Consider the following 23,282-nt stretch of genomic DNA (forward strand, 5'->3'; position numbering starts at 1 on the left):
TGACCTTTCTGTTTCCCTGGATAGGAAGAGATCAGGCATAGTGCCAGATAATACTGAATTGCATATGTTTAATCTTTGTAGAGCCTGAATTTTTCCTCAAAAAGTTTTTTTTCTAAGCCTAAAATGTGTGGGAGTGTGGTAGGGGCAGAAAGCTGAACCCATTGAAGGCAGGAACTGTGCCCTTGAATTCATCAAAGCATGTCATGTTAACTCAGAGTTAGTGACTTTTACACAGGAGCCATGGCGTACTGTTCTGCAAGACTGAGGACCAGACAAACTTATTTGTGGGTTGGCAGGCCATCGTTGGATCAAAAACTACACTACCAAACCTACAAGTGAGTGACAGAATTGTTTAGTACTGAAACTAATAGCTTCTCCAAGCTAAGCTGTTAATAACTTGTATCCAAAGTGTCCTAGTTATTATAGGTTGAGGAGTGTGTGTGTGTGCTTGTGATTACTCAGTCATGTCTGACTCTGTGACTCCATGGACTGTAGCCCACCAGGCTCTTCTGTTCATGCGATTCTCCAGGCAAGAATACTGGAGTAGGTAGGATCTTCCTGACCCAGAGGGACAATAAATATGAATTGACAGTAAGGGAGCAGGGGTTTGTTTGATGGACAAAAATAGTAGCATAAATAGAGCAGCCAGTGATACAGGAAGACATTATGTCAGGTTAATAAAATTTGATATGTATGATAATGTCTTACCTGTTTCAGATAGGTTCTGTGTAATTCTGCATGCTAGCAGGGTAGGATCAGATGTTACTATATCCTCTTCACCCAAGACTTCTCTGAACAATTTGATGTTGCTCTTAGGCAGCTTTCACATCTTAGGAAGCCTTTGTTGTTCTTTGTGAATAAATGAGAGAAGTTAGGGTTCATACAGAGGCCTCTGGATTAATAATCCATGCTAAAACAATTCATTTAACTCATTTAATCTACACTTGTATATGATTGGTATATTGGTTTCTAGTATAATTGGTCAGCAGAGAGAAACTATTCAGGAGATTTTCCAGTTAAAGAGCATATTCTTCTGTGCCAAGGAGTCTGAAGAGCTTGGCCCACCCTACAAGATTTCCTAACTTGTTTCTCTGTTATTTCCTAGAGAGATGAGTATGAAAAGAGAAGGTTATTCGACTGAGATTCACATCCAAGTTGGACAGTTTGTGTTGATTGAGGGGGATGATGATCAAAATCCATATGTTGCTAAATTGGTTGAGTTGTTTGAAGACGGTGAGTTTGGGGCTGGAATGAAAAGCATTCCTTGTTGTGAATGATTGGGAAGTACTCCATGATGGGGAAGAAGGGTGGTTACTGATTCCTCTGCACAGAGCAGTATATCGGGTGTGCACATGGGGTCACTTAAGCACCAGCTGTACCCTCTTCTACCTAGTGAGCGTCTTTACTCACTAGAGCAGTACTGGGAAAGAGTGGGATTGGGGGTCTCAATAATTTAGCTTTTCCATTATTTTTAGGAGCGGGTGAGCATGGCCATCAAGGCAGGATTGTTGAAGTGGAAACGATGATTTAGGAAGGGGGGGGAGGGAAAAAAATCAGTGATTTGCACTCTAATAGAAATGTGTCCTTTATTTTGGCATCAGGAAGTTAGTAATTTTGCAAATGCAAAGTTACTTTTACCAGGGAGTTCTTAAGTTGGATTGGGAAGGTGTATTAGTTGACTGATGTTCAGTCAGAAAAACAAAAACACGAGGTGTTTTATTTACCCAGAGGGACTTGTATACAAGTGTTGAGAAGGTAGGAGAGCAAAGATGGGTGCTTTCCAGAGATCAGTAAGGGCAGAACGCCACTACTGCCCTTAAAGCTGGAGAAGCCAAAGGGAAAGGAGTGTTAAATGGGACCTGGAAGGCCACACTCAAGCTGCTGCTGATTTTCTCTGCTATTAACCCTCTGCAGAGTAGAGAAGAGCACTGAAAAAGTAGAAATGGGGCAGAATTCCAAAAGGAAGATGAAGGATAATAATTTAAACTATATAAAACTGCTTCTTCCAGAAGCTGGGAGAAGAGTGTGTAGTAGTTAGTCCTAGCCTATGGCAGTTTGTATCCCTAAAAGTACTGATAGAGTGGATGAAGATGTTTTACATTGCAGAGACAGAGGATACTTCACGAAGTATGGAGGAAAACGTCATCAATCTAACGTCCACTAGGGGGCGCACGTCAGCAGGGTGGGCTTTTGTATTTGTGGTTCGGACCTTTCTGTATCGATTTTAGAATTTGTGTATGGTGCTATATCAAATGGCTTCAGTCTTTCGCTGAGGCAAGATAAGGAAGAGAAGAGGCACTGGTGATAGTGGCACTAAGACTGTATGTGCTTTCACTTGGAGCTAAGACTGGTATGGAGTGATGTTAACAGTACGTTACAATGATAAGCTGAAGACCGCAAGCATACATTTGCCAGAAGTCAGCTCAGTAGCTTATGCTCTGAGTCTTTCTGGGAGTTTTCCACAGATTTGCAAAATTTGTTCAGTGCTTGTGATTAGAATTGCTCCTCTCAAGTGCCTTTTATAATTTATTTGATAACTGATAACACCATTGGGAAGTGGGGCAAAATGAGAAGAACATGGGTGCTGGGTGGAGTCAGCAAGCTGGTTGGTCCTGTGACCTTTGACACATTACTTAAGGTCCCTGTAATGGGATTACTTTACCTGTAAAAGGGAGATAGCCTTAGTGTCTGCCTTGTACAATTATGGTGAGGATTAAGGATAATGTATTAATCAAGTGTTATCAAGTACTTAGCACAGTGTCTGGCACAAAAGAGGTGCTTAATGAAATGTTATCGTGTTTTCTTAACCTTACCTTTTCCATCGGTCCTTCCTAGATTCTGAACCTTATTCCAAAAAACGTGCTCGAGTACAGTGGTTTATCCGATTCTGTGAAGTCCCTGTCTGTAAACAGCACTTGCTGGGCCGGAAGCCTGACACACAAGAGATATTCTGGTATGACAACCCTGCCTGTAACAGCAACATTAGTGTCGAGACCATCATTGGCTGTGTGCAGGTAGGTGGTACCTTGATCCTCTGTTCTATTGTGAAGCTTATTTATGACTTGACTCCTAAACTGCATGGCCTCAAAGATGTTACTAGCTCTAGTTTACCTCACAGAAATGAATTTTTCCTGTTTGTCATTGTCTCTGCTTGCCTGCCTACTTCCTTTCAACAAATATTTACTGAACGCACTTAACATGTGTTAGGAGCCTTCTGGAGGAAGCGACATCTAGGTTGTGACCTGAGGGAAGAGCAGAAATTGGCAAAAGTATCTCAGTGGGAAATTATATTTAGCTATGATTGTGGCAGGCATAAAGCATTGTGAGGCTGAATATGCTTGCTTAAATGAGGACTTCACCGTGAGTAAATCAGTACAAAGAGTGCTAATTGCTACAGGCAAATATGTGTTATGGGATTTTATGATAAATCAGGTTCTAATGAGGTGTAGGCTGAGCTGGGACACTGGAGACTAGGGTGTGGATTATTTCTCAAGCTACTTCAGGTCTCCAGAATGGGTTTAGGTCATGATGTGATCATGTGATTAGGTGGTTGGTAGGACAAGGAAACCATGGCTTGGCAGGACTATAATCAGATTTTTCCAATCTATGGGCTCAGCATATTGTGTGCCACAAAATAATTAACCTTTGAGTTAAATGAGTGAAGAAGTGAAAGGCAGATGTAGAAGTTGAAGCAGCTAGATGGGTGGATTTGGAAAGGCAGGAAAGGTGTTTAGGCAGGAACACCACGGTGGGAATGAGCAGGACTGTGACAAGCTACAGTCAACTAGAGGTGGGAAGCCATTTTGAAGAGTATTGAGGACTCAAGAGATAAAGTGGGATCAAATTTAGAAATCACTGCAAATCAGTTTAAGTAATCCAATCTTGTTAGAGTGGGTAACCACTGTAGGTTATTGAAGCATTGTGGACTATGCTTAGAGAAGTTTTTGTGGGAAAATCTGGCCTCAGTGAATAAAATGTATTGAAAAAACAACATAAGGTATTCATATCAGCAAGGAGGAGTCTGTGGAAATACGCTATATCTTGTTCATGCCTTTTTTGTTTAGAAAAGTAATGTTCCTGGTAAGAATGCAGACTTACATGCTTTTTAATCATAGCACTCCTAGAACATTCCTTGACTCTTTTGCTTCTGCTTTCTTTCTATCATCTGTACTTCCTAAATTCAGGTGGTAGCTTTAGCCCCAGATGAAGTCATACCTATACATCTGAAAAATGAGAAGACATTCTTTGTGAAACTATCTTGGAATGAGAAAAAATTCAAACCACTACCTCCAGAAGTATTTGCTCAGTTGAATAAGCTTCAAGAAGACAATCATAGATATCAGAAGTCCATGGAAGCCAAAACTAAGAGTACAGAAAGCCCTTCTTGGACCACAACAGAACATGCAGTCAAAAGGATTGAATCAAGGCATTCCACTTCCAAATCTCGTCACACTGCTTCCCATCCTGTCACCCCAAGGGCAAGGAAGAGGCTGGAGCTCAGTGGTAAGTGTGAAATGGATGATAGTGGGCAATACTGAGGCTAAAGGAAAATGGTAAAATATTAATTCATGCTACAGTACAGCATTGAGTTAGTGCAGCAATGGGCCAAGTACTGACATATCTTGAAATATATGTCATATAAGATTGATCATTTTCATCATTTTACACTGTAAAATGTAAACCATTTTACATTTACACTGTAAAGTGTACAGTTTAGTAGCATGAAGTACATTCACACTGTTGTATAACCATCCTCATCTTCTTCTAAAACAATCTTTCCAACCTTTAAGCAATGACTGCCCATTCTCTCATGCCCCATCCTCTGGCAACCACCTTTCTACGTTTTGTATATTCTTGTCTTGTTTGTTGTAAATTAATTGACCATATATACTTGGGTTTGCTTCTGGGCTTTCTATTCTGTTCCATTGGTCTGTGTGTCTGTTTTTAATGCCAAAACCAAACTGTTTGGATGACTTATTGCTTCGTATTGGGTTGGCCAAAAGGTTCATTTGGGTTTCTCCATGCCTTCTTAAGGAAAAACCTGAATGACCCTTTTGGCCAGCCCAATAGCAGCTTCAAATCAGGGACTATGATGCATCAAGCTTTGTTCATCTTTCTCAAGATTGCTTTGGCTTGTTGGAGTAAGATTTACTTTTTTTTTAAGGCTGACTCGTAGCCCATTGTACATATATACCATGTTTTATTTATTCATTCAACTGTCAATGGACATGTGGGTTGCTTCCACCGTTTGGCTGTTGTGACTAATGCTGCTATGAAATTGAATTTACAAATATCTTATTGAGTCCCTGCCTTCATTTTGGGTATGTCCTCAGAAATGGAACCATGACAGCTGCATCAGTTTTCTTTTTACATTCTCATCAATAACACTCGAGTTCCATTTCCCCATGTCCTCACTCAGTATTTAGATCTTGTTATTTTATATTGTTATTTTCTTTGGCTTCAATTGTGGCTATTCTAATGGGTGTGAGGTAGTATATCATTATTAACATTTTCTTGATGATCACTGATGTTAAGCCCTATAATCAGCTAATTCTTTAGGAGCTCAGCTACTAAGGTGACATTGCTTTTAGATCCTTAGCGGAAGAACTAAGAAATATATATATTTGTTATAATGTTAAAACTCTTAAATTCATACTGATACTTCTAATCTACACCACAGGGTTCTTCATCTTCCCCATGTTGCATAATTCCAAATCGTAATTGATTTGTTATTCTTTATATTTTTAGAATATATTCCATTGAGGCAATAATGTTACTTTGATTAAATATTTTTCTTCTGCTAATCGTTATTTATTGGTGATATACAGTTAAGTTCTTACATTTATGTTTAATTTTAGGGCTTTTCCCATCTTTGACTTTTAAAACATGTGAAACATTAGCAGAGTCAAAACTGTTTAAGACCAGTGTCCTCAGAGAAGCCCCATTCCTTTCTTTATCCTCTCGCCCTGCTTCTACCTCATCTTTTATAGGTAATAAATTTTATTAGTTTCCGGTTTATTTTCCTCCTAATTTTATTTCCCATTATTTTTTAGCCAATAGAGTACCATACTGGATACATTTTTCCCCTTAACTTCTTTCACTAATAATGTGTCTGACAGTTACTCCATGGCCATCCTATGAGCTCATTCTCATCCTATTATGTGTCCTTAGTTTTTCTGTTTCAGTGCCAAGTTCATTGAGTATTCTTGAAACTTCTTAGTATAATGTATGTTTCAGTTCAGTTCAGTCACTCAGTTGTGTCCAACTCTTTGCAACCGCATGGACTGCAGCACGCCAGGCTTCTCTGTCCATCACCAACTCCCAGAGTTCACTCAAACTCATGTTCATCGAGTTGATGATGCCATTCAACCATCTCATCCTCTGACGTCCCCTTCTCCTCCTGCCCTCAATCTTTCACAGCATCAGGGTCTTTTCCAGTGATTCAGTTCTTCGCATCAGGTTGCCAAAGTATTGGAGTTTCAGCTTCAGCATCAGTTCTTCCAATGACTATTCAGGACTGATCTCCTTTAGGATGGACTGGTTGGATCTCCTTGCTGTCCAAAGGACTCTCAAGAGTCTTCTCCAGTCCCACAGTTCAAAAGCATCAATTCTTCGGCACTCAGCTTTCTTTATAGTCCAACTCTCACGTCCATACATGACCACTGGAAAAACCATAGCCCTGACTAGACGGACCTTTGTTGGCAAAGTAATGTCTCTGCTTTTTAGCATGCTGCTTAGGTTGGTTATAGCTTTTCTTCCAAGGAGCAAGCATCTTTTGATTTCATGGCTGCAGTCACCATCTGCAGTGATTTTGGAGCCAAAAAAAAATAAAGTCTCTCACTGTTTCCATTGTTTTCCTTTCTATTTGCCATGAAGTGATGGGACCAGATGCCATAATCTTAGTTTTCTGAATGTTGTTTTAAGCCAACTTTCTCACTCTCTTCTTTCACTTTCATCAAGATGCTCCTTAATTCTTCGCTTTCTGCCATAATGGTGGTGTCATCTGCATATCAGGTTATTGATATTTCTCCCGCAGTCTTGATTCCAGCTTGTGCTTCATCCAGCCCAGCGTTTCTCATGATGTACTCTGCATATAAGTTAAATAAGCAGGGTGACAATACACAGCCTTGATGTACTCCTTTCCCGATTTGGAACCAGTCTGTTGTTCCATGTCCAGTTCTAACTGTTGCTTCTTGACCTGCATACAGGTTTCTCAGGAAGCAGGTAAGGTGGTCTGGTATTCCCATCTCTTAGAATTTTCCACAGTTTCTGTATATTTAGGCGCTGAATATGAACGTATGAAACTTTCTGGACATGCAAACGACTACTAAAGAAATAATTTGTACAATCACCATTTAGAAATAATTGCGGTATTTTTTTCACCGTTGATTTTGTAGGACCTTGAAAATTAGGGTAAGAAATTTAAACTTGACACAGTTACATAATTAGATGTGGCAGTTATGAGGAAAATATTACAGATTGTTTTTGATAGAAAGATGGAGAAATGAGACATAAGGGAGACTAGGATATTGGGACATTTTTGTATTAATCCAGACACGCATTATCCTCATATTTACCACACAGGTACTGGATGACTTCTTATCTTGTCTGCAGCAGCAGTCCCACACACACCCTGTGCTGTGGCTGAAGTGAACTCCTCTGCCCAGTGCTTTCCTATCTCGCTGTCTTAGCTCACATCAATCTCAGTTCTTCCCTTCACTCATCCCTCTCCTTCCCCTTTCAACTGAAAGGGGAAATTTTGCCTTTCTTTCAAGGCCTGTCTCAAGAGCTGTAGCCCGCCATTCCTCTCTGTCCATGGGATTCTCCAGGCAAGAATACTGGAGTGGCTTGCCATGCCCTCCTGCAGGGGATCTTCCTGACCCAGGGATTGAACCCGCATCTCTTATGGTCTCTTGCATTGGCAGGCAGGTTGTTGACCATTAGAGCCTTCTGGGAAGCCCTATTTATTAGCACTAGATGCTTTAGGATCGTTGTTAAACTTGATATTATAGACATTTACGCATCTCATCTGCCCTGTTAGACTAGAGTATCTTATGGATGGAAACCAGGATTGAGTCTCATTCAACTTTTGTCTCCTAGCACCTGGTATATACCTTGCCATTTTAATAGCTCAGTTGATGAGCTGTTCATCTATGAATGAATGTCCAGGTTCTTGATGCCTTTGATCATGATGAAATTGGAGGAGATCCAAATGTGGTTCTGTGTATTCTCAAAACCCATTTGATTGCCATCTCTCCACTGGTATAATCTGGGTTAAGAAAAATGTAAGGCCTTGGTGTTACTCAACAGAGCCATTGGAATAAATTTCAGATGGGGTTGAATGGGGTTTGAGGATGTGCGGTATCACCCTGGTTGAGAACAACTGTTCTGGGAGATTACTTCACAGAAAACCTGATGTTTGAACATTTATCTGTGAAGGCTGCTTTAACTGTTCCAGCTAGCAAAATTACCCATAGAATTTAAGAGAGAGACCAAAAATATTAAGAGCTACCTGACCTAGGAAAAGAAAGTATAGAATAATTCCAAATATGGATAATTCATGTCTTTGTATCACTCAGTGAATTTATCTCTAAAGAGATTAGGGATCTGTACAGTGATTGTCATAAAATTCACACACTGTCTCTGGTGATTTCTCTTGAACTTAGGTTTCCCTAGGACTCCTAACACAAAGATTTCCCAGGCGACTTCGTGTGCCTCATTGGATTCTCCTGGAAGAATGAAACGGAAAGTGGCCTTCTCTGAGATCATGTCACCTTCAAAGAGGTCTCTGCCTGATGGTTCTCAGACCTCGCCTCCAGCTCCGAAAGCCCCAGAGAAAACTGGAGAGATTCAACACTCTTGTACCAAAGATGCCAAGAAGACCTCACCTGATCTTGGCATGATCCTGAGAACTCGAGTCCCAGCTTTGAAAACAACAGAGACTAGTGAAGAAAGAACACTTACTCCTACCCGCGGGGGACGGAAATCCTCGATGGTGCCTTCTGTGATTCTGAAACCAGAATACATCGAAAGAAGGTGACTGGGGATGTTTCCCTGCCTCCCACAGAGCAAATCAAGATACTTCACATGATGTGAAATGTGTGGGTCACAGCCAGTGAATCTGTCTGTGTCATAGAATCACCAGCTTTTCTAAAATCCAGATTTCTGAGCCTCTCCCCAGATGTAGTGAATCAGTCTCCAAGTGTTGGGCCCAGGAATCTGTGTTTTAGAGACACTCTTAGGATGATTCTGATATACCCAGCTGTCCTTTGGGGATTGCTGCTCCAGAAGATAATTCTGAATTGCTTCACAGTCTTGGTTTTCATTACTTGCTTGGCTCTTTATCACATTTTAACAGTGATTTTCTTAGTCAGTTTCTTTTTCTTTTTTTTAAACTGGAAACCATTTTCAAATACATAAAGTACAAGAAGATAATGCATCTGGAACAACTCTGAAGTTTGATGCTGGGCATTGTTTGTACATAATGGGCTGTACAAATTTGACAATCCTGAAATTTCAGTGTTTCCTGCTCAGAAACTCTAGCACCTGGCTTTTCTGATTTTATTTGGTTTCCTTTTTTTTTTTTTAGATTTTTTTTTTTTAATGTGGATCATTTTTAGTGTCTTCGTTGAATTTGTTACAATATTGCTTCTGTTTAAGTTTTGGATTTTTAGCCCCAAGGTATATGGAATCTTAGTTCACCAACCAGGGATCAAACCTGGTTTGATCAAACCTGCACCCCCCTACACTTGAAGGCAAAGTCTTAAGCACTGGAGTTCCAGTAAAGTCCTTTACCTAGATTTCTTGATAAATGCTTTGCATTGAGGGTATACCTGCATTGCTACTAACCTTGAGTGGACAGTAAATTATATATACATCAGAAATTTAAAAAGAATAAGAAACTCTGTGTAGAATTAGTATTAATATATTCTGATTTCTAGTTGGGGAGGTGATGAGTCTAATTTAAATGATGAGCTTTTGGCAAACTTTAATCTCTGGGTTTGAGTCAAACTTCCATTATAAACTTTTTGGCAAATTTTGCTTAGCTCCTTCCAAAGTAGCTGCCGAAAGAATAGGAGCCTGTCAGGCTACCTGACTTACTTCCAGTCCTGCTGCTGATAGCTGGCACCCAAAACCACTTTCTGCAATCTTGCTGTAATATCTTGCAGGGAGGGCAAAGAGCCAGACGTTCAGGATGAAGCTACCTCTACTTCCCGTATCCGCAGGAAGAGTTCTCTCTTGACTTTGAATCGGATTAGGCAGCAGCTTAGGTAAGACTGCTCCTTGGCAGGCAGAAAAACATCACTGCCATCTGTGAAATCTATAATCCTATTTCTTAAATCCTCTTAACATTTCTTGTTTGTTATTTGCTAATCCATTGAAATTTACCTTTACCTAGTATGTCTGGAATTGTGTTCATTTCACATAAACATCATAGTTTGAACGGGGCAAGAAACACTGCCCTGGGCTTAGGTGGCTCCCAGGGCCCCATAATCATCACACCCAGCAAGGCTATTAGTAGGGTGCCTAAGAACATGAACTTTGATTCTGGTAGACTTGGATTTGAACCGAGGCTTTGTCATTTATTAGGTTGGTGCAAACATAATTGCAGTTTTGGACCGTGAATTTTAAATCATTATAACTAGGCTGAAACATATCTTTACTAATCAAAATAGGAACCATTACAATCAAGTCATTTTTGCCAGCAAGAAATCAGTTTGTTTGTTTATTACTATAGCATAAAAATTTGTGCTCTGGGATTTGAGGAACTCTTGGAAAGCATTTCTGCTTCCTGCTGGTTGTGGAAGTGTTTTCCCTGCAAAAAGTTGTTGAGATGCTTGAGGAAGTGGTAGTTGGTCTCAAGAGGTGAGGTGAATATAGTGGATGAGGCAAAACTTCATAGCCTAATTCGTTGAACTTTTGAAGCGTTGGCTGTGCATCGTGTAGTCAGGTGTTGTGGAGAATTGGGCCCTTCCATTGACCAGTGCTGGCTGCAGCCTTTGCAGTTTTTGGTGCATCTCATCGATTTGCTGAACATATGTCTCAGATGTAATGGTTTCTCTGGGATTCAGAAAGCTGTAGTGGGTCAGACTGGCAGCAGACCGTCAAGCAGTGACCATGACCTCTTTTTGGTGCAAGTTTGGTTTTGGGAAGTGCTTTGGAGCTTCTTGGTCCAACCTCTGAGCTGGTTGTCGCCAGTTGTCATATAAAATCCACTTTTCATTGTATGTCACAATCCAATTGAGAAATCGTTCATTGTTGCGTAGAATAAGAGGCGACACTTCAAAATGACAATTTTTTAAATTTGTGGTCAGCTCATGAGGCACCCAGGTGTCAAGCTTTTTCACCTTTCCAATTTGCTTCAAATGCCAAATGTAGAATGTAGAAAGGTCGGTGTTAAGTTCTTCAGCAACTTACTGTGTAGTTGTAAGAGGATCAGCTTCGATGAGGGGCTTTCCTGGTGATTCAGATGGTAAAGGATCTGCCTGCAAATGCATGCAGGACACTCAGGTTTGATCCCTGGGTCGGGAACATCCCCTGGAGAAAGGAATGGCTACCCACTCCAGTATTCTTGTCTGGAGAATTCCATGGAGAGAGGAGCCCGGTAGGCTACAGTCCATGGGGTCACAAAGAATCAGACACAACTCAGCAAGTACAAGCCATTTTGAACTCAAATAAGAAAATTGGTTGAATTTGCCTTTTGTCTAACATCATTTCCCTAGTCTAAAATAAATATAAACAGCAAGTAATGTCATTAGCAAAAAAACATAAAGCAACAAATACGCATTAAGATGATGTATAGCATAACCACATGTATTTAAGAATGTATTACAATATCAAACAGCAAAGTTCACCAGTGCAAAACTGAAGTTACTTTTTCATCAACCTAATACTATCTGTGTAACCTTGGGAAGATTACTTAACCTTTCTAAGCTGTGGATTCCTCATCTGTAAAATGGGGAGTAATATACAAGTCACAAAGTTGTTGATGGGTTTAATGAAATAATATAAATAAAGCCCTTAGCAGAGCTTCTCAGTAGCAAGGGCTCAAGAACTGGAGCACATCTGATATTGCTCAGTTGCAGGAGAGACTGCAATACTCGTGTCCACACTGACCTGTTAGGAGCTTATTTAGACTTCACACACTGAATATCAGAAAATAACATGTCCTGCCGTTCAGGTTTTTAGGTAACAGTAAAAGTGACCAAAATGATGAAGAGTTTCTGCCAGCAGCCGAGATTTCAGACTGTGACAGTGAGGAGGAAGAGGCTTCCACAACCCCGCTTTCGAGGAGAACACCCAACAGTGTGTCCAGGAACCTGCACTCTTCCATGAAGTCATCCTTACAGACCCCCTCCAAGACACCAAAGAAAACTGTAAGGTTCTTTTGGGTTTATTGCCAGTGAAGCTCCTCTCTTAATTTAGAAATTGTGATGACTGAAGTCACACAACTAGTAACAGCTGGATTTTGAGAACATGTCTCTCAAATTTAAAGCTATGCCACTTGGAATATTCGTAGAGGAAAGCTTCTTTTTTGCGGAGGGAGGGTGTAGTGGATTTACAACATTTCAGGTGTATAGCCAGTTGATTCAGCTATGCATATATCAGTTCTTTTTCAGATTCTTTTCCCATATAGGTTATTAAAGAATATTGAATAGTGTGCCTGTGTATTCATGGAGGAAAGGTTCCAAGTGAACCCTCGGACTGAAAATGGGGACGTCTGCCTGCTTTGTGTGAAATTGAGCAGAACACTGAAAGCTGTTGAGAAAAGAGGGTCCTACTGTGTTCAGATATGTTTGAAAAATGTTTGGATTAAACAAAGTTAAATTGGTTTCACTGTCACATGACTTCTCAGGGCCTTTAACTTATGTTATTGTGACCTTCCAGGAGACTTAGTATATTAGGAAACTTTTCTTCATAAAGCATCTTGTTCCTTAGAGCAAATTAGAAATGCCTTATTAGGAGGCTTTTTTCTAAAGCTGATCTCTATTTCTCCATATCAAGAAAAATGTGATTGAGCTTGGGCTGAAATCAACAAAAGACCTTTAGGGAAAGAAATCCAATTCAGCAGCCCCCAACCTTTTTGGCACCATGGACTGGTTTCATGGAAGACAGTTTTTCCATGGACTGGGTTGGGGAGGGGGTGTGTGGATTTAGGGATGATTCAGGCACATCACACTTATTGTGCACTTTATTTCTATTATTATTATGTAAGCTCCACCTCCAGTCATCAAGCATTAGATCCTGGAGGTTGGGGACCTCTGCAATAGATTACCTTTGGAGACCAGGCAATCTTATATAAGGGAATAGCTCTGGTTTGATTCCATTTTCTGAGTCCCACACAGAAGAATGGATTTAGGGTGTGGGGGGCCCTCTTTAGCATAATAAAAAAGGTCAGAGGACAGCCTTTTTAAAAAAAATACCTTCTCAGCAAGGTTTTGTTAATATTTTCCTGTTTTCTCCAAGTTAATAAAGCTGATTTGAGTCTTAAGTGCTTCTCTGCTTTTGAGAAGAGGTGCAGAGACTGTCACTTTATAGCTTGGCTGGAAGCAGAGGGTTGGTAGGTGAAACGCCCCCATAAAAGGGAGTGCTTTGCGAAAACCCTATGGATACTGCTGGGTAGCAGGCCTGCTCTAGTGAGCCAATGGCAAGGAACAGAATAGTAAAATAGGGCTGTTGGCCTAAGCTGAACAGTGACCCTGGGGTCTAGAGTAGAAAAATCTGGGGAGGTTTCTCTGGGTACTATGTAGTGAATTGTGGAAATTCTGAACTAAAGATTGGCCATATTTTCAAAAAAGTCTAAAGGAGAATCTTTTTTTCTTAGGGATGATTTTTAAAATTTTAATCAGTAAATGCAACTCATGGGGGTGGAACAGAGGAGGATCTTATGAATCAAACCTAGTTTATGCCTCCTACTCTACCCTTATCGGGACAGAGTATTTAGGATTTCTTAATATTTTTCTTTCTTTTAAGATAAGTTTATTTGAAGAAGTATATAATCCGTACTTTTATTCATTCCTTCGTCACTTCAGTTCAGTTCGGTCACTCAGCCATGTCTGACTCTTTGTGACCCCATGGACTGCAGCACACCAGGCCTCCCTGTCCATCACCAACTCCTGGAGTCTACTCAAGCACATGTCCAGTGAGTTGGTGATGCTATCCAACGATCTCATCCTCTGATGTCCCCTTCTCCTCCCGCATTCAATCTTTCCCAGCATCAGGGTCTTTTCAAGTGACTCCGTTCTTCACGTCAGGTGGCCAAAGTATTAGAGCTTCAGTTTTAGCATCAGCCCTTCCAATGAAGATTCAGGACTGATTTCTTTAGGATGGACTGGTTGGATCTCCTTGCAGTCCAAGGGACTCACAAGAGTCTTCTCCAACACCACAGTTTAAAAGCATCAATTCTTTGGCACTCAGCTTTCTTTATAGTCCAACTCTCACATCCATACATGACTACTGGAAAAACCATAGCTTTGACTAGATGGACCTTTGTTGGCAAAGTAATGATGTCTCTGCTTTTTAATATGTTGCCTCTTTTTGGTCATAACTTTTCTTCCAAGGAGCAAGCGTCTTTTAATTTCATGGCTGCAGTCACCATCTGCAGTGATTTTGGAGCCCAAAAAAATAAAGTCTGTCACTGTTTCCAGTTTCCCCATTATTTGCCATGAAGTAATGGGACTAGTTGCCATGATCTTAGTTTTCTGAATGTTGAGTTTTAAGCCAATGTTTCCACTCTCTTTCACTTTCATCAAGAGGCTCTTTAGTTCTTTACTTTCTGCCATGAGGGTGATGTCATCTGCATATCTGAGGTTATTGATATTTCTCCCAGCAATCTTGATTCCAGCTTGTGCTTCATCCAGCCCAGTATTTCTCATGATGTATTCTGCATATAAGTTAAATAAGCAGGGTGACAATATACAGCTTTGACGTACTCCTTTCCTGATTTGGAACCAGTCTGTTTTTCCATGTCCAGTTGCTTCATGACCTGCATACAGATTTCTCAAGAGACAGGTCAGATGGTCCGGTATTCTCATCTCTTGAAGAATTTTCCAGCTTGTTGTGATCCACACAGTCAAAGGCTTTGGCATAGTCAATAAAGCAGAAGTAGATGTTTCTCTGGAACTCTCTTGCTTTTTCAGTGATCCAGTGGATGTTGGCAATTTGACCTCTGGTTCCTCTGCCTTTTCTAAAACCAGCTCGGACATCTGGAAGTTCACAGTTCATGTACTGTTGAAGCCTGGCTTGGAGAATTGTGACATGAGTGCAATTATGTGGTAGTTGAGCATTCTTTGACATTGCCTTTCTTTGGGATTGGAATGAAAACTGATCTTTTCCAGTCCTGTGGCTGCTGCTGAGTTTTCCAAATGTGCTGGCATATTGAGTGCAGCGCTTTCACAGCATCGTCTTTTAGGATTTGAAATAGCTTAACTGGACTTCCGTCATCTCCACTAACTTTTTTGTAGTGATGCTTCGTAAGGCCCACTTGACTTCACATTCCAGGATGTCTGGCTCTAGGTGAGTGATCACACCATTGTGATTATCTGGGTCACGAAGATCTTTTTTGTGCAGTTCTTCTGTGTATTCTTGCCACCCCTTCTTAATATCTTCTGTTTCTCTTAGGTCCATACCATTTCTTTCCTTTATTGTGCCCATCTTTTCATGAAATGTTTCCTTGATATCTCTAATTTTCTTGAAGAGATCTCTAGTCTTTCCCATTCTATTGTTTTCCTCTATTTCTTTGCATTGATGACTGAGGAAGGCTTTCTTATCTCTCCTTGCTATTCTTTGGAACTCTGCATTCAAATGAGTATATCTTTCCTTTTCTCCTTAGCCTTTCGCTTTTCTTCTTTTCACGGCTATTTGTAAGGCCTCCTCTGACAACCATTTTGCCTTTTTGCATTTCTTTTTCTTGGGGATGGTCTTGATCACTGCCTCCTGTACAATGTCATGAACCTCCATCCATAGTTCTTCAGGCACTCTGTCTGTCAGATCTAATCCCTTGAATCTATTTCTCACTTCCACTGTATAATCGTAAGGGCTTTGATTTAGGTCATACCTGAATGGTCTAGTGGTTTTCCCCACTTTTTTCAATTTAAGTCTGAATTTGGCAATAAGGAGTTCATGATATGAGCCACAGTCAGCTCCCGGTCTTGTTTTTGCTGACTGTATAGAACTTCTCTGTCTTTGGCTGCAAAGAATATAATCAATCTGATTTCAGTATTGACCATCTGGTGATGTCCATGTGTAGAGTCTTCTCTTGTGTTGTTGGAAGAGGGTGTTTGCTATGACCGGTGCATTCTCTTGGCAAAACTCTGTTAGCCTTTGCCCTGCTTAACATTCTGTACTCCAAGGCCAAATTTGCTTGTTACTCCAGGTATTTCTTGACTTCCTACTTTTGCATTCCATTCCCCTATAATGAAAAGGACATCTTTTTTGGGTGTTAGTTCTAGAAGGTCTTGTAGGTTCATAGAACCGTTCAACTTTAGCATTACTGGTTGGGGCATAGGCTTGGATTACTGTGATATTGAATGGTTTGCCTTGGAAATGAACAGAGATCATTCTGTCATTTTTGAGATTGCATCCAAGTACTGCATTTCAGACTCTTTTGTTGACTATGATGGCTACGCCATTTCTTTTAAGGGATTCTTGCCCACAGTAGTAGATATAATGGTCATCTGAGTTAAATTCATCCATTCCATTCCATTTTAGTTCGCTGATTCCTAAAATGTCAATGTTCACTCTTGCCATCTTCTGTTTGACCACTTCCAATTTGCCTTGATTCATGGATCTAACATTCCAGGTTCCTATGCAATATTGTTCTTTACAGCATCGGACTTTACTTCCATCACCAGTCACATCCACAAGTGGGTGTTGTTTTTGCTTTGGCTGTGTCTCTTCATTCTTTCTGGAGTTGTTTCTCCACTGATCTCCAGTAGCATATTGGGTACCTACCAACCAGGGGAGTTCACCTTTCTGTGTCCTCTCTTTTTGCCTTTTCATACTGTTCATGGGTTCCTCACGGCAGGAATACTGAAGTGGTTTGCCATTCCCTTCTCCAGTGGACCACATTTGTCAGAACTCTCCACCATGACCTATCTGTCTTGTGTGGCCCTACATGGCATGGCTCATAGTTTCATTGAGTCAGACTGACAGTGTTTTCAGATCCTAATACTATATGTAAATTAGAAATAAGAAATTGTTTGGACTGTGAACAAAATGTATGTGTGATGTGAGGGAAGAAAGGGAGAATCTTGGTACTTTATACAGGAAGATACTAAGAGGAATTGACTCACTACCTCTCTTCCTTTTATCAGATCATCACAATCAGATTTGCTGATACATCCTGGATGCAGTTTGCTTTGTTTTTCCCTTCAAAAATATGTTCTCTCTCTTTTAAAAATCTTTATTTTATTTTGGAGTATCGGTGATTTACAATGCTGTGTTCATTTCAGGTGTAAAGCAAAGTGATTCAGTTATATACATAACATAGATCCACGGTTTTTCAGATTCTTTTCCCATGTAGGTTATTACAGAATATTGAGTAGAGTTCCCTGTGCTATACAGGAGGTCCTTGTTGATTATCCAAATTGTCCTCTTTTGAACACAGCCTGAGCCCAGAACACCACGTGATGCCACTCCCCGGATCCGCAGCCGAAACCTGGCTGCCCAGGAGCCCACCAACATGCTGGAGGAGGCCCGGCTAAGGTGACGCCGCTCTGGGGCCCCTTTTGGATAGGCCGAAACAGACCTCTGCTTTTATTCATGTGAAGTGGCAGTACTTTGTAGTCGTTGTGTATATAATACCAGAGAAAGTGAAAGTCGCTCAGTCGTGTCTGACTCCTTGCCACCCCATGGACTATACAGTCCATGGAATTCTCCAGGCCAGAATACTGGAGTGGGTAGCCTATCTCTTCTCCAGCAGATCTTCCCGACCCAGGAATCCAACCGGGGTCTCCTGCATTGCAGGTGGATTCTTTACCAACTGAGCTATCAGGGAAGCCCAGTAATAAAGGTAGAGGGTAAAATGAAGGTGCATGTTTAGAAAGGAGAAATCTCTCAAGCAGTGTCTGCGTGAGCCACCGTGGATGAATCCTGGGAGGAGTCTGCAGTGCAGATGGAAGGTCATGACACTGCTTCTCAGTTGCAGTAGGTTTTAGAACTTTGTGGGGACTTTTTAAAAGTAGGTAAGCCTAGATACTGCCAGAAATCAGCTGAATCATAATCTCATGTGAGATGAGGTCTACCCACATGATCTGGGGAAAGCTCCCAAGTAATACGTACTCTTGATTAGAACCACTGAACTGGGTAATTTGTCTGGGTGGAGAAGGGCCAAATGAAGAGGTTTAAGAATGAAGGCATTCCCGTGGATTTGTGATTAAGGTTTCCAGTAGAAACTATAGATAAGTCTTTTCCTTTATTATGGAGTTGATAGTAAATTGTTTCTAATGTCCTCCTTTTCCGTCATTTATCACCACTGTAGGTTGCATGTTTCTGCTGTACCTGAGTCTCTTCCCTGTCGGGAGCAGGAATTCCAAGATATTTACAACTTTGTGGAAAGCAAACTCCTTGACCACACTGGAGGGTGAGTTGTGTTGAGGGAGGCAGAATGGTCAGGAGGCCCCTGCTAGTGCACCACCATAGGTGCAGTTCAAGCAAGCAGTCTTTCCTTAGTGTTGGAAAAACAGGCAAGCTCATTGCTGAAGCAGCTTTTGTTATCAGAGTATTTCTATAGAAATTTTGTCTTACATAGAAAATAACTCTGGCCTTTTTGGGGAGGCATTTTGCATACAGCGTTGCCTATGGAATGAGTGACTGTATATAAACAGGTCCTGCTCTGATCAGCTTCTAAAAATGACCCTTACGCCTCCCACCTCCACATTTCAGGGGTCTCTGTCCTTCCTTCAGCATACATTCTCATACTCATAACTGATGATAGTGTGACACAGCTACACAGACCTAGCCCGGGGTCTTCTCCTCTTGCCCCAGGTGCATGTACATCTCCGGGGTCCCTGGGACAGGGAAGACTGCCACTGTGCATGAGGTGATACGCTGCCTGCAGCAGGCAGCCCAAGACAGTGACGTTCCTCCCTTTCAATACATTGAGGTCAACGGCATGAAGCTGACAGAACCCCACCAAGTCTACGTGCAGATCTTGCAGGTGAGCAGAGCTGGTTGGGCCTTCTTGTTTATTTTGTTTTGGTTTGGGGTGTTTTTTTTGGTCAAGCAGCTTGCAGGATCCTAGTTCCCCAAGCAGGGATTCAGCCCAGGCCCTCATGCAGAGAGTCTCAGCCACTGGATTGCCAGGGAATTCCAATTTGGGCTTTTTGGAAAATACAGTTTCTGGGTGGCACGTGAAAAGGGAAAGGTTTACTTAGTTTTGTGCATATAACATGTTTTGAACTTGCCGTAATGTGTAGCAGTAGAAAGGGCAAAGAAGGCAGAATTCATGCTCTCAAGGACCTTGAAGTCTGGGAGCTAGTACTTAACCAGGAGGGTGAAAACCATTTGTATACAGCAGGCATGGCAGTAAACTGGAAAAGGGTAGGCTGGAATTTGAGTCTCAGTCTTTGACTCACTAGCTGCTGTCCTGGAAGAAGTAATGTCCAGTCATGCAGTGATGATTCTGGAGGGGCTTCTGGGATTGGCCTGTGGCTCATGTGCTTTTCAGACACAATTTATGTCTCTTGTGTCCATCTCTTCTCCTCCCGGTGGAAGGCAGAAGGTAGGATACTGAAGTCCTCAGGCTAAATAGCTTCCTCTACAGGCAGATTTAACTTTAAACTCTTAAAAGGGGAGTCAAATCCTTACAGTGTACCACACCCATTCTTTTCCCCCCGCACTGCAGAAGCTGACAGGTAAAAGGGCAACAGCTAACCATGCAGCAGAACTGCTGGCTAAGCGATTCTGCACTAAAGGGTCCTCTCAGGAAACCACCGTGCTGCTTGTGGATGAGGTAAGAAGGCGCCCTCGGGAGGACCGGAGTGGCTCTTGACTGAGGTTCGGGAGCAGACACAAGGCAGGAGGGAAGTCCTGGCTCCCTTCTCCTTCACTTGGGCACATTCTCTGGTGGGGAGGGGCATGTGTCCATCGACATCCTTGCTGCTCAGGTGGTGTGACCTTTAGCACATGCTGCTAAAGCAGCGGTAACCGGCTTCTCTCTGGGGTCCCGGCTCATTCTCTGTGGTTGACCCTGTATCTCTCTCCATTCCTGGCAGCTTGACCTTTTGTGGACCCAGAAACAAGATGTAATGTACAATCTCTTTGACTGGCCCACTCACAAGGAGGCCCGCCTTGTGGTCCTGACCATTGCTAACACCATGGACCTGCCAGAGCGCATCATGATGAACCGGGTGTCCAGCCGACTGGTAGGGCCATTCTCAAGCTGTTCTTGTAGTCCCAAAGCTGGGCCAAGGAGTTCTGCAAAAATGAATACATAGGATCTAAAATAGATGGGGAAAAGTAAGAAATGTGATTTCTGAAATTCTGATAATTTCTACATTAGAATTAAATATGTCACCATTGCATGGTTTTCTGCAAATGTATCTTCTTGGGGTTCTACTACCTCTGTACTCAAACTGCACAGAGCACTAAAGGTTTAATTATTTAAAAAAAAAATATTTAAGTGCTTACCCCTTGGCAGGCAGTGTTAGATGCACGGAATATGGCAGTGAACAGGGCAGACCCGGTCTCTGGCCTTGTGAACCTGTGGTTCAGCAGAAGTGAAACCAGAAGCTCAGCCGATGTTGTAGAGCCGAAGATCCTCCCTCCAGCTCTAATGAGAGCACCTCTGCTCAGATCTACTAGTAAATGATTCCTGTAGAATAAAAGTTTCTTTTAAGCTAAATGGAAAAATCGTTGAGAACTACTGCCCTACAGGGTCCCACGGGCCATTGTCAGTAACAAAAGGAGCTGGAAGCAGTGGTAGTCCTGGGATGAAATGTGTAAATTGTTATCTGAGACTTGGTTTGGGGGATTTGCAAGTGGCTTTCCACCAGGACTGTCCGAGTGGGAAATCCATGAACTTGTTCCTCTGTCGTCTTGACTCACCAGGGTCTAACCAGGATGTCCTTCCAGCCCTATACTCACAGCCAGCTGCAGCAGATCCTAATGTCCCGACTCAGACATGTAAAGGCTTTTGAGGATGATACCATCCAGCTGGTAGCCAGGAAGGTAAGTCGCCTTTGGGGAGCCCCTAGCCACACTGACAGTGTTTGCTGACCACCTGCCCATGCCAGGCCCTAGGCTGGGTGCTCTGGAGGTGAAGAAAAAATTAGGAAGTCCTGTAAAAACAAATTCCAGAAAATAGAAACAAAATTCTGAAAAATTCCTTAAGCTTAAGGTATGATTAATTATTAAAAGGCTCTGAGTATGATGGGCTTATATATATATAAAGATTAATTGATTCAGAGTGCTTTGTATAATTAGAAAGGCGACATAGTCAATGAGGTAGACAAACCTGGTTTGAATTCTGACTCTAATAGGTGTGTGGCCAGTTATAGAAAAGTTACTTTAAAACTTCTGGGCTCCAGTTTTCTTCTGAAAAATAGCTATGTCATAGGGTCATTGTGGGAATTAAATGAGACCATGTCTGTAATGTGCCTAGCAGGGTGCATGCTCTGTGGTGGGTATGATGTGTGGCATTCTCCCACTTGAGACCCACTGGGAGAATGCCAACTGAGATTCCACTAAGACTTCTCCAAGGCTGCTGAGGAACAAAGCAGGTTAAATGTCTACCTGGGGCTGAACAAAAGAAATCACACAGCCACAGTATTTCAGCACTTAAAAGAATTGTAAACTTATTTCTAGTTTCTTGCCAGAAACAATGTAAATTCTGAATGGCAATAGCAGCAACACATGTCTATAACATGTGCTCAGAGCTGGGCACTCTGTTAAGTATTAGGGTTAGTGGAGAGCCAGATATGGTGTTTATCTCCAAGCTATGCTTTCCAGGAGAGACAGCCTCAAAGTTACTCTCTACCCTCTCTTGGGTAGAGTTTCTCCACCCCTCAGTTCAGTTCAGTTGCTCAGTCGTGTCCTACTCTTTGCGAACCCATGGACTGCAGCACAGCAGGCTTCCCTGTACATCACCAGTTCCCAGAGCTTGCTCAAACTCATGTCCATCGCATCGGTGATAGCATCCAACCATCTCATCCTCTGTTTCCCCTTCTCCTCCTGCCTTCAATCTTTCCCAGCATCAGGGTCTTTTCCAATGAGTCAGTTCTTCGCATCAGGTGGCCACAGTTTTGGAGCTTCAGCATCAGTCCTTCCAATGAATATTCAGGACTGATTTCCTTTAGGATGGACTGCTTTGATCTCCTTGCAGTCCAAGGGACTCTCAAGAGTCTTCTCCAGCACCACAGTTCAAAAGCATCAGTTCTACCCCGGCAGTCATACAGTTTCTACAAGTTCTTTCCCCTCTGAGTGGGCCCTTTATGCACCATCCTACTTATTTGAGGTTGTTTTCTTCCTTTGACCAGGGGAGGTGGGCTGGAGTCAGGGAGGGTGGAGGTCTTTAAATTCAGTATGCAAATAGTAACTGTCTATATTTAGTAAGGGACAAACCCTTCTCTGCAACAATTGCTAGTGTTCCAGGTTGATCAACTTTGTTTATCTTTGCTTGAGAATAAATTTCTGGTCTCCTGCTATGGTGTAAGTGGGATAATCTCCAGGGCAGAGCGTTTTATGGAAATAGCACAGATTACCAAGGCACAACATTTTCTCACAGAACGTTGCTCTAATGTTCACCCAACAGCATGAAATGCGGGGGAGGCCTAGGCAAGAGTCAACAAACTTTTGTGTTTTTTTTTTAATTGTTTATTTATTTTACTTTACAACATTGTATTGGTTTTGCCATACATTGACTTGAATCCGCCATGGGTGTACATGTGTTCCTCATCCTGAACCCCCCTCCCAACTCCCTCCCCATCCCATCCCTCTGGTTTTGTGGGCCATAATGGTCTGTTACCACTATTCAGTCCTGCCCTTAAATTGTGAAAGCAGCCACATAAACAAATGTGCAAAGCTGTATTCCAGTAAAACTTTATTTACAAAAACATGGCAGGCCATAGTGTGCTGACTCCTAATCCAGGGCATCAGTTTCTTAACTTTCAACCAGTCCCCCTCGTTTTAGACAAAGTTCCCCCTTTACCCCCAGTTCCAGTACCACTAACAATTTGAGTGTTTTGAAGATTTTTAGTGTAGCTTTAGGTTTGTTCTTGGATTCCTCACTACTGATTTAGGACTGGGCTTTCTAGTCAGCTAAGTCAACCACTACTACCCTG

General features: G+C 41.9%; 1 protein-coding gene across 3 annotated transcripts in view; it reads left to right on the forward strand.

Annotated features, from left to right (window-relative positions):
• The window catches only part of ORC1 (origin recognition complex subunit 1), a 35,510-nt gene that overhangs the window by 6,220 nt on the left and 6,008 nt on the right, over positions 1-23,282 (forward strand). For 2 of the 3 annotated variants that reach the window (XM_020869561.2, XM_020869554.2), the window contains exons 3-15: positions 236-335; positions 1,106-1,233; positions 2,836-3,014; positions 4,185-4,503; positions 8,667-9,036; positions 10,170-10,271; positions 12,182-12,377; positions 17,609-17,706; positions 18,482-18,583; positions 18,988-19,159; positions 19,847-19,954; positions 20,217-20,366; positions 21,052-21,171. In XM_020869561.2, coding sequence (XP_020725220.2) covers positions 241-335; positions 1,106-1,233; positions 2,836-3,014; positions 4,185-4,503; positions 8,667-9,036; positions 10,170-10,271; positions 12,182-12,377; positions 17,609-17,706; positions 18,482-18,583; positions 18,988-19,159; positions 19,847-19,954; positions 20,217-20,366; positions 21,052-21,171 — 2,139 coding nt within the window. In that variant the 5' untranslated portion in view covers positions 236-240. The remainder of the gene's footprint in view (positions 1-235; positions 336-1,105; positions 1,234-2,835; positions 3,015-4,184; positions 4,504-8,666; positions 9,037-10,169; positions 10,272-12,181; positions 12,378-17,608; positions 17,707-18,481; positions 18,584-18,987; positions 19,160-19,846; positions 19,955-20,216; positions 20,367-21,051; positions 21,172-23,282) is intronic. The other variant, XM_070468155.1, reaches the window with a different exon arrangement.

This window comes from Odocoileus virginianus, chromosome 5 (assembly GCF_023699985.2).
Source record: "Odocoileus virginianus isolate 20LAN1187 ecotype Illinois chromosome 5, Ovbor_1.2, whole genome shotgun sequence".
In the NCBI taxonomy this organism is placed as follows: Eukaryota; Metazoa; Chordata; class Mammalia; order Artiodactyla; family Cervidae; genus Odocoileus; species Odocoileus virginianus.